This window comes from Pygoscelis adeliae, unplaced genomic scaffold, assembly GCF_000699105.1.
Source record: "Pygoscelis adeliae isolate BGI_AS28 unplaced genomic scaffold, ASM69910v1 Scaffold31, whole genome shotgun sequence".
In the NCBI taxonomy this organism is placed as follows: Eukaryota; Metazoa; Chordata; class Aves; order Sphenisciformes; family Spheniscidae; genus Pygoscelis; species Pygoscelis adeliae.
In genome coordinates, this window is record NW_008824233.1 from 5686016 (window position 1) to 5697883 (window position 11868).

Sequence of the window (11868 nt, forward strand, 5' to 3'; positions counted from 1 at the left end):
CTTGCTGCCTGCAGCTCAGGGAGAGTGGCACTCCCTGGCAAGGATCCATGTAGTGGAAGCAAATGGTGCGGTTTCCGGGCCCGGCTGCCCTTCGCAGCCGGTAACGGTGGAGGACGGAGGTGGCTCAGCTCCTGGGTACCCTGAGACCATCAGTTTTTAACTTTTGAGGAAAAAGAAGCCAGTTAGGTGCTGGCTGGCTGCGTGCTTTTTGGGAAGAAGCAGAAATGGCAGGGGGGTGGCCGGGGCAGTGCTGTGTGGTATGGCGGCCCTGCAGCGCAAGGACCTCTACGACCCCATCTCCTTTGGGAAGGACCGGTGGTGCCCGTCGAGAGGGTGGAGCTGTTGCTGCAAGTGCAGGCCTTGTCCAAGCAGATCCGGGTGGAGGAGCAGTACGTGGGCATGCTGGACTGCTTCACGGGCATCCCCAGGGAGCAAGGTAGGGATCCCCGGCCGCCTCCTCCCCTGGGCCTCTTCCCCGTCCCCGTGCCTTGCCCTCTCTCTCCCAAGCCTTGTAAAACCAAAAGCTTTTAGAAATGCCTCTGAAGCGATGGAGCATCTATTGTGGGCTGTGGGCGTTCAAAGGAGTATGGTGGAGGAGGTGGTGAGGAGGGGGTTACTGCTGGGTACGTCCCCTGCAGGATTTTTTGGTTTATTTGGTAGTGGCAAAGTCATGCTCAGTGGTATTTGTGGGCAGTGTAAAATACCCTTAACGTTTTCCTTGTGATAGTTTTACAAAAGCAGCATTTATTTGGCATCCTCATGTTAATGTATAGGAAAGCATGATCAAAATAAGAAATGAAAACCCAGTTTTGAGTTTTCTTTGTCTTTAAGGAGTCTTTGCCTTCATCCACAGTAACACAAGAAAATCAAGAAGTCTGAATGAAGAGCATGGCTATGCATTACAGAGATGACTGCTGTCACCGCTTAGCAAAGTCTTAACATGGCCAGCCAGTCCAATGTCTGTGAACATCCTCACATACATTTTTTTTCTCACAATCCACATAAGATTTTCTCCTGCAGTACCTCCTAAGCTCTATTTAGCTTCTTATGCATTTATCTTAGTGTTCAAAGGGATCCTTTCTTTAATTTAGAAGAATATAATTACAAAAGCTCTATCAAGTTTCTGATACTTGTGTAAACCGTTCGTCATTGCTTAATATGGAGTGTGAGCACCCCCTATGGAAGCGAAAATGCATAGGCAGGCTACTTCAGGAAAACAATTTCTACACAGTTCTGTGAAATATTCTATTCTGCAGTTTCCGGACTGCAGTTTACACAGATATCCCTCGTCTTAGAAATGTCTGAAGTAAGGAAGTGGAAAATCTTACCTATTTCTCAGCATTATCGATGTTTCACTTGCAGTTTTAGATTTTCTTGTGCTAACACTGAATGCATACATCTGTTGATAAGTGTCAGAATAAATCCGGATTTCCAATACCAAATGCCTGAAAAATAAAGGACCTGAAAAAGAACATTTTTGGCTTTTGTTACAGCTCATACCAAAGAAGAAACAATAGGAGGAATATTGTATAATATACTTGGTGTAGTATAAACTTTGGAAATGTTATTTTAAAGATCTGTTTCTTTTTCTGTAGGATTTTCAGCTTTTGGCATGGCAGTTTGGCAAATGTCATATGGTATTTCCCAACACAGGTTCTAAACTTTGCTTTTAAGGACAAATACAAACAGATTTTCATGTCCAAAGTGGATAAAGAAAAACAGGTAAATAATCTCTTGCATATTAGTTCTGTTTAAGAAACACACTAGATCTAGTCAAGAGCTGTGCAATTCTTTCTGTCAGCATGGTTGGTAATTAGTGGTGGTATATTGATAAGATTTTGTAACGAGCTTATTTTATAATAAGAGGAAGAGCGAGCATGGCTTACTGCATAGCTTACAGTTGCAGGTAATGAAATCTGGTTTTGATCTTTAATGATTAATGACTTTGAGGTGCATGTAAATAACTACTTACAACTGCAGTCAGAATTTTCAAAGTTTTGTCCAGGAAAATTACATGTCCACATGTAATTATTTTGGAGTTAATTGATGCAAGTATTAAGATGGATATTAAAAATCTTGGACTCGAACACCTATGCTTCTGGGCTTTGTCAAAAACCCCAATTACAGTCTCACAGTTAATACTGCATTAACATGTACTCTAGTCTCAAAAACCTTTATGTTTGTAATTTGACTCATGAAATTACAGCTGCTTTTATTCTAATGTGTGAAGTTCTTGGGTTGTGTCCCTCAAGCAGGAGTCTCTCATTTTAATTTTTTTCACATTATTTTCTTGATACTCATTAGTATGTAAGTGTAAGAAAAAACTTACAGATAGTAAAGTGCATATTACTGCCATGGATAAGTACTGCTTCACACTGAAAACTGACTTCTTGCTATATGTAAAGCTAGAAACATACTTATCAACAGTTAAAGCATTTTAAGAACTTAGTTTTGTACAATGCGCCAGAAAAGGAGCAGTTTTAGGTTATAGCTCAAAAAGGCAATTAAACGTTTGGGCTATGCTGCCTTACCTTGCAATTCTGTGTACTTGGGAAAAGTCCCTTAACTTGGATGGATTCTTGAAAGACACAGAGGTCTACACCCATGGAATTAATTACAAGAAATCTTGGTCTTGGAATGTGAAATGTTGATATTGGCATTTGACAAATTACATAAAATTCATTCATATCAGCAGAACGGAAAATAAGGTCTTCTTATCTGGAGAAATGTGAAAATAGCTGGAAAATCGGCTTTATTTGTGTCTGTCTTAGGTTATCTGTTTCAGGGTTTCTTTGGTTAGGTTTTGATAATTTAAACAACAATCCAATGTTCTGTGCTTTCTCTTGTTGACAGTTTTTTACCGCAGTGCCAGAAACTTTTCTTGCCACAGGCTTTTCTGGTGGTGCTGACCAGGAGGAATGCTGTCAGTCATTAAAGTATGATTAACCTCCTTGTATTGCATGCAAATTCTTAAGCAGTCCTTTTTCAATTACAGTAATTTTGTATGTAAAGAGTTTAAGGGTGCTGTTTTCTTTCCTTTCTTACGGTGGAAAAAGTAAAATGTGCATGATGTAAATAACACTGTGTTTATAGTTCTTCAAATCTCCTTTCCGTCCCCTGGAAGTGTTTCCAGATGGCTTACATGTGTATGAGCTTGTGACCCAAATTTTAGAAACATTCCATGAATAGCACTCAAGATTAATTTCTTTAGAAGTATAGTATTTAGCAAAGTAGCATATCCATTGTTGAAGCTCAGTCTTTGGATCCTTTCTTACATGTTTTGTGCAGGAATAGGAAATGGGGAAGACAATATGGTTACATGCGTTAGTTTTTGCTTAGCTGAATTATCTTCAAAAAAAATAATAATTACTAAAACCTTTAGATTGTGAAGTGCGAAGGAGCTTCTGTTAAAGAAGACAGGCTGTATCGATGTGCCAGACACTTGGTATTGAAGGTAATACTGGCACAGTCAAGCATGTTCAGATTGCAGCTGCCACCTCTCCTGCTTGCTACTAGCAACAGTTTATGCAGCAACATGAGCTACAGCAGGTTGCAAAGCCTTCTGTACAACTAATAAATAATATTAGGGCAGTTAAGCTATGCTGGACTCCATACTACTACAGCTACAGTGTTGCAGTTACTGAATCGGCAAATAGAAAGTGATTTGGGGTACGTCTACATGGTCTGCATTTACTACACAAGATGTACCTGTGATGCCGTTTAAGGCAACAGAGCTACGTCAGATATCACTGCCTAAAAATGTTATGCAAAATGTTCCTTCTACAGTGATTAGCTTTTTCTTATTTGGTAAACGGTATGGGCCAGAGTGAAAGTAAAAGTACATTGATTTTTGTTTCCCCGTTCGCCCATCATGGAGAGTTGATGCACAATTGTTGCATCGGGGAGATCCACAGGCCGATTGTTACGGACGACTGGATGATTATAGATGAGAAAGACGTTATCTGCTATCTGGGTCACATGAGCACCATATAATTCAGAAGCTGAAAAAGGAAATGGCTTATAAATAGTTTTTAATAAATGTAAGAATAGCCAGGGAATCTTTACAAGTAGAAATTTTGAAATACCAGGTATATAAATAGGTCTTACTCTGAGACTGCCATGTTTCTTTATTATTTTGTAAATAATACAATGTTTTAGATAGATCTTACTCTTCATGCTTTGAAGTTTCATTTAGTATCTACAACAAAGGTCAGTATTATAGTATTGTGATACTGTATTTTCATAACTGCATACAGCAATTTTTGTGTTTCGGTTCAGAAAGTGGTTTTTTGCAAATCTGGCTTTCTGGCTGAGCAGCAGGAGCAACATCCATGTGTGTAGTGTACCCGTTAGACTTCGCACGAACTCGTTGAGCTGCTGATACTGGGAAAGGTAGTGCAATCTCTTAAATGGCAGTTCCAGTTTCATCTGATGTGCCTCAGATTGTTTATATTAACTTCATTTTAGAGGTAGACCAATATTCAACAGTATTAGAATTTTTTCTATTACTTAAAAATTTACCATTGCACAATTACAAACAAAAGTATTAAGAAATGTAAGATCTTTATTGAAAAGGAGAGGATGAAGGTGAGTGAAGGAGGATTCTCTGGAAATAGTGTTATAGCATAGCTCTCAAAGTTTTGCGTTATTTTTAGATTCTGTATGGAAAAGTTTAACTGAATTTTGCCAACTTTGGATGCCAGAAACTAGAGGAGTTTAATTTTTACTAACCTATGGTTTTACAGGGTGTCATTTAAAGAGCTAATGACCATCCTTGTTCTATACCAAGAATATAAACTGAAGATTTTCAACAAAGATTTTGGGTAGTATATGTCTCTAGATGTATGTTTCATTCATTCAAATAGAGAAAACTAATTTCCTAAAAACAGTGTCTGGAAGGCTTTGCCGCAGCAAGAAAGAAATCTCTGCTTTCTGTTTTGTTGTTGGCTTTCCTGATTTGCCTGCAATGGAATTACTGTCTGTGCTGTGCAGGGTTGTCCCAGGAATTGGCTGCTTGACTCTACCTAGTGCTTTCTGTGCCCTGTACTTGGGCCAAATTAATACTTTCATGATACCTTCAGTGTAAGAAGGTGTACAGTTTGACGTTCTTCCTTCAAAGATGGGTTTATTGCTTGCTGTGTTTTCACCTGTAGAGAATCCTAAGAGCTTGAGTGTGGATACCATACCTGTGGAATGTGGAAACATGAAGAATCTACAGATAGAAAAGGTGGATTTTTTAACTTTTGTCACAGCTTGTGGCTAGTGTTCCACTATAGGGAAAAGCTGAAACAAGTAACACTTCTAATAAATTTGAGTATGAATGTGTGGGGAGGAAGTGAAAGCATGGTATTATGTAGAAAAAGTTCTTTTCAGAGAGAGGGTAAGAGAATTCATACATAAGCATTCTGCTGAATGAGGACAAAATTGGAATGGTAGTTATTTGATCTGAAAGTGTTTCAGCAACTGGATACCACTATCTGTTTGAATAAACTGTCTTCATCCATCCATCCATGTCTCTCCATTTCTTCTTTATGCTTCGTTCGTAAGTTCATAAGTGGAGGAAACAGGATCTACTGTGTTTTTCATATAATTTTGGTAATGTTATAAATGGTTCAGTCATGCAGAGCAGTTTGTACTGAAGAGAAGGGCTTCTGTAAAGCATAACAACGTGTGCACAAATTTCTTTCATATTAGGTGCTGCTGAGCGACAGTTCCAGGGACTTAGTGACTGAATTATTAAAATTGCGAAGACAGATGGACTCCCTGGCCTGTACCAGCGTTTTGGTGTTTCAGCACAGGGAATCACTGTATACTGAGCCTCCTATTTTGGATGTTCTGACAGCATTAAGGTAGCTTTTACAAACAAAAACGCACACATTTTAAGTCTATCATGATATTTTAGATATTTATTATGAACTAACGAGGGTGTTAGTTACAGCTTTTGTCTCTACAGTTATTTGTCCTCAATAGAGTATATTACTGAAGAGCCAAGTCATTTTACAGTAGGATTAACAACTGAATGATCAAAATTATACTTGATATCTGCTGGATTTGACATACATTTTACAGAATTTGTACCGGCTTCCATTTTTGTTTTATTTTGCAGGGATTATTGCCAAATGCAAAACAAACTCCATTCATTCTTTCCTTTTTCATTGCTCAAGTTGTGACTACTTGCTCAGGAATGCTGTCTTACCCTTTGGACACTGTCAGGAGACGCATGATGAAGCAGGTACGGTCTAGCTTGCAATCCTTTTCTGAAAATTACTTACTAGATTTTTGAAGTTTGATGTGCTAATTGAAGCGCTGTATAGCCTTACAGCACGCCAGACTCTATTCAGAAAAAAAGTGGAAACATCTCCATAAAGACAAGAAGAAAAATTCAATAACAGTATTTTGGAAGTCTGGTAAAAGTATGTTCAGTTCACAGCTTGGTGAGAGCGTTTAGTAGAAAGACAGGATCTGTTTTCTTTTTCCTACTCAGAAGCCAGATATTTGGCATAGGACAGGTTTGTGGGCAGAATAATATCCTTTATTAGCCCAGCTAATGCAGTTAGAGAAATAATCTTTGTGGCAGACAGCTGTTCTTCAGGTGTGAGGTAGAATCAGTAATCTTCAAAGCTCAGTAAAAGCCGAGAATTATTTCTCAGCCTGTGATGGGTATGATAGTGTGTTATTAGCAGTTAATGTTGGATCTTGTTGCTAGTACAACAATATACTGCTAATACAAATTCTTGCTATGACGATCATCCTCAAACATGAAATAAAAAACCACAAAAATGCTCTTGAAAAATCAGGACCTTGTTCCCTGCATCCGTGAGGAAGTTTTGCCATCTGATAGTAGAAAGGAGTTGTTAGTTCCAAAGAAGCGTCTCTACGTTTTGTTTCAGGAACATCTTCTTTTCTCTCCATGTTCCAGAAAGTCAAAAGAAAATTAGAATAAATGTTGGCATAGAACTCGCTTAGGTGCTTTCAAAAAATTCCTAGGAGATACTTAGATTCTTACGTAATGCCTGCATACCTCTGGTAATCTTTCCTAAATAACAGAAATCCTTGAAGCTTACAGTGGGCAAACACCATTAGCACTACTGACTTCCTCCTTTCAGACTAAATATGATTTCACTGCCTTCAGATTCTGCTTTATCTGCTTAATCAGCAGTAGGCCTATAGTTAATGCTGTCTTTATTTGCAAGTACTGTGCTTTTTGAGGCTTTACCAAAAAATTGCCTGTATTTCTGGTAATTAACTTACCACTAGGATAGAGAATAGTATCAAGGCTATTAAAAACATAAATTATAATCATATGAAATAAGGTAATGCGTTTACTAGCACAAAAGAGGATGAGAATGAGAGGATGTATATACGTTGTGGACGTATAAATATATTTCATGTGGTGTCCTTGTTTCATTCATGCAGTTTTGAAGCTTCAGGTACAAATAAAGCTGACTAGTATGATTTTTATCAATTTCTTATCATGATGCTTATTCTGATCCAAGAGGAAGCCCTGAATTAAATGTAGCACCTTTTAATTCTTCAGTTAAATTATATTTGCCAGATGGGATAACTTTCTGAAATAATGAGCACAGTACAGTTCCTGCTTTCAGCAAAGTTGATTTCTGTCAGCTAAGCAGTAATAACCATTACCAAATATCCTTTCATTTGCATATATTCATGTAGATTCAAACCACAATACTTTAAATGCTTTTCAGCCACATTACTACGCTTATTTATATTGCTTTATGTGAATATTTATCATAGATGTGTTTCCTGCATTTATTATGTTCAGGAAATCTATAGTGATCCCATACCTTAATTCCTAACAGAAGAGGTAACAAAATGTAACACTGTCTTCATCAGAAAATTCAAACGTCACTTTATTAGCTGCAGAGTACATCACAAAGGCCTCAAGAAGGCAAGATTATCTTTCTGCCATTATAGAGAGTCTAGAACCTTACCTTGATATTGCAGGTGGATTTGACTTAAGATGTAGCTAATTTAAGTCAGATCTTCAACATTAAGTAAAAAAAATAGTGTCTTCTTTCCAGTAGGATTTCACACTGAGGTAGGGATTTTGGATTAATCTCTCCGAAAAAACAGCGTACTTGTTTTTTGCTAGTGAAGACAAAAAACAGTGTCAGTTCCTAATAGTCCTCAACTCCTGAAGAGACTGCAGTTCCAAAACAGGAATTGTTTGACAGTTCACCAAGCACATCTGCAAAAAACCCTTTGTCAGAGCTGTGGTGTTACTCAGAGTATCGGAGAGATTTGCTGTCGTCACTATGCCGAGTTCCACAGCGGGTGAGAGTATTCCCCAAGTGTTCTGCTGTGCAGAGAACGGCTACATAACGTTCCTCTGGGCTGTCTCTACTACGCTGTTGAAATTTTCAAAACTTAAAGGAGTTGGCACGATTTTTAGTCATACTGCACCTGGAAAAAGCTGAAGGGAGAGTTCAGTGCTTGAGCTCTGACTTGTACAGGAACGGTCATATGCGTGCATGTGAACAATCACTGCTTGTCATCCTTTCTTTCCTTCACCTGTAAGCACTTGAAGCAAGTTTGAGTGAACATGGTGCTGAGGTTTCTAACTAACAAATCCTCCTTCTTGCTTTGTTTTCATTTATCCAGCAAATTAATGCTCAGAAACAAGGTGGGCTAGATGAAAACTGGACTGCACTCCTTCCTAGCCTATGCTTTTACGTAACCGTGCTAGTCAAGACCTTCACACTTTTTAGAGGACTCTATTGATTACTAATGAACTGAAATCTGCTTGGTATAAAAATATTTCAGTGGTACTAGAGAAGGAAAAAAAATGAGCTATGGAAGTTTTAATAGCATTGAAACAATTCAGAGCACCCTTAGGACTGGAGTGACCTCATTTAATTCCTAAGCCTTCTACTTGTCCAGTAAAGCTTAAAAGAAGCATCAGAAGAAGGATCACAGCCTTTCTAAATATAGCTGTTGGAACCAGCTAACAGAGCACTGCATCAGATAAATATTTATTAGTTAAAAGATCACTCCTTTGCAGTAAGTGAAACATTAGGAAAAAGTTCCTTAGTGTTCTTTACTAAAGAAAGACAAATTTTGCTGGGCATCTAAGTCTCTTTCTCAGTGCAGTGCCATAATGATTTGTCCTTATTCGTGTGCAGAGCAGGGAGACTGAACATCAATAGAAAGGAACTGATGACTGCTTTCTGAAAATACACGAGCGAGAGGGGCTTCATGCTTTCTTCCATGGAGCATTCCCCAACATCCTTCGTGGAGCAGGAGGAACCTTAGTGCTAGTTCTTTATGACAAAATCAAGGACATTTTTAATCTCGATGTTTCAGAGTTCAGGAACTGATTAAAATAGTGAGTGAACATCTATTTTGCTTGTACAGTGTTCATGGTAAGAATTCTCATTGTTTGCATGGCATATTTTTAGTTTAACTGTTATAAAAACAATACTTTCAAGAAATTATTTGCATGTTTTTGTGACTAAGCATGTACTAAATTAAATAATTTGTTTTCAGGGAACTAAAGAGCACTGTTTTCATTTCTTGAATGAAATGAATCCAAGAAAATACTTGCCTCTTGTTTAAAATTCTCAATGTTTCCATTTTAGCCATACTAAATGTTACACATCTTGAATTTTAAATTATGGCATGTACCTGAATATATTTCGGTAACAGCAGTTTCCCTAGCCTGTCAGCAGAGCCCATTGCAAGTATGTGTACGTATCAGCCTGCTACAGCTTCTACAGGAACCACAGTAAAAGGAAAACCTGTTTCTAGCCTGTTGATGTGTTTTCATGGTATTTTAAAGCACAAGTCAAGACAGCAAAGGAGTTTACGTGTGGATTTTTTTTTGTTTTAATTGGCATTCAGAAATACAGCAACTCACTTTTCTCTCTGTCCCATCCCTCAAACAACATTGAGAAGACTGTAGTCTAGTTGGCAGCATCTTAAGCCAAAACACAGCCCAAACATGTGGAGACCCAAGCGCCTAGTGACTTGAACACTTAACGCATTATTTCTTGAGGAAATTTAAAATGGCTGAGGATTCTTCTCAGTATTGAGGATAAATCTTACAGCGTACATAAATGAGGGTACTCTTATTTCTGAGGTAATAATTTTCAATAGGGAAAGGAAAGAGAAACCAAACCTTGCGGAATATTGGTAACTTAGGGACTCAAGAAAGCATTTATTAGGCCTTTATTTAAATGTTTGGTTTCATAGAAAGTAAGGCTAGCAGCATTCCTAACGTTTCTCCACAACCATTAAGTTTCACACAAAACAGTTCCTTGAGTGACTACAAACATTTTTTTAGCTGATAAAAAGTCAGATGTGATCCACAGGCCAGGAATTGGAAGGACTCGGACAACACCGATTCCAAGGTTGCTACAGTGACAGTAGATGACTGGGGGGGGATACGCTCAGGCAAGTTTGTGGCTAATCTGACGTGAGTGAATTTTGTTCATACTCACAGACTGGGCAATCAGTATGACACTGGAGCACGCAGACAGGACTTTTGTGAAATACTTTAAGAGTTTGGCTTCTCCTGCTTACGATCTCATCTCCAACTCGTAACAGTCTTACTCTTGACAAAGCAAATAAAAAGTCCATTGGCACTTTTCTTGTCGCTATCATGAATGTCTACACACATCTGCGTCCCTGACTGTAGCTTGAAACCAGCTGGCTTGGTTGCCAGAAACAACACTGCAGTGGCAGCACGAAGCTGCGTACGGGCTGATTTATCCCGCTGAGATGTGAGACGTGCCAGCACTTCTGCAGTGATGGCTTGTCCCCCTGCTGCAAGGTTGCACAATTTCTTCCGGGCCTGGCTTAGTAATGTTGCATAGCTACACAAGAGTATTTGCATATAATCTCTTGGCCCAAGGTTTCTTTTCAGTCAGGAGTTAGCCTCAGGTGGTGCTGTGGAAGTGGGATGCTGCAATCCTTTGAATCACCGAGAACTGGTTTTGTAACAGGGATTGAAAGAGCAGAGGAGAAACCGGAGTTGGGATTTGTCTCCCCGGCTCCTGCAGATGGGACTGGACCCGGTTTGCCTTTCTGATGCCAATACTAGCAAGGAAAATGAGATGGTTAATTGCTCGTACTAATAAATAGTAGTTGTGTTGTAAATAATTTAACAGTGGCTTCTCTTGCTTCTGGAGGTTTTAGAGGGCAATGTCATCAGTCATCCTCCCTAGGAAAATTCTAGTTGTGAAGTAGACCATTGAAACAGTAACAAACGGAGAGATAATCAAAACTCTTGACAGGGATGCAAATCTAGTTTAGTGGTTTAGCATTTATTTTTAATCTCTCCAGTGGAACAAAATTGTGCGGTGCAGTGTCACATGCTGTGTCAGAAAGATGTCATATTGCTGTGTGAAATTGAGATGTCATTTTTAGAAGCAAATAAATACTTATGGAGCCTTTCCAGCCTGTGGGTATGTTTTGTAGAGTTTCAGTCCTCCATACTTGAAACGACACCCATAAAAAATGGGGTAACTGCAGTAGAGATACTCTGGCTTCGAGACACCTTTTTTCACGGACAGAAAAATGACAACGAGGAGGGCGCTTCTGGGAATACGTAGGCACAAACTGGGGACAGCTCTTCCGTATCTTGGCGGTGGGAGGGAGAAAGGTAGGACTCCCAAGGTCCGAAGTCGCTGCCCGCCGCTGGCACCCGGAGCAATCCCCACCCGTTTGGGACACGAAGGCCTGGGTTTCGCTTTCGATGCCGAACTCGGCGTCCGGATGCAGGGCTAACCCCGCGCCTGGGGGCTCCGGGGGTGTTCCCAAGCTGCCCCGCCCACCCCTCTCCTCCAGGCACTCGGGGTCCTTGCCCCTCTCCTCGCCCCAGCGGCGAGCGGGCAGGGCCCTGGG

General features: G+C 39.5%; 1 protein-coding gene across 1 annotated transcript; it reads left to right on the top strand.

The window, feature by feature from the left end:
* Window positions 1-224: 224 nt before the first annotated feature.
* SLC25A31 (solute carrier family 25 (mitochondrial carrier; adenine nucleotide translocator), member 31) lies at window positions 225-9341 on the top strand. Its single transcript, XM_009334959.1, is given in 8 exon segments — window positions 225-436; window positions 1596-1722; window positions 2854-2936; window positions 4279-4303; window positions 4305-4392; window positions 5695-5849; window positions 6107-6232; window positions 9147-9341. Coding segments are annotated over 8 exon segments (1011 nt in total).
* Window positions 9342-11868: the final 2527 nt, after the last annotated feature.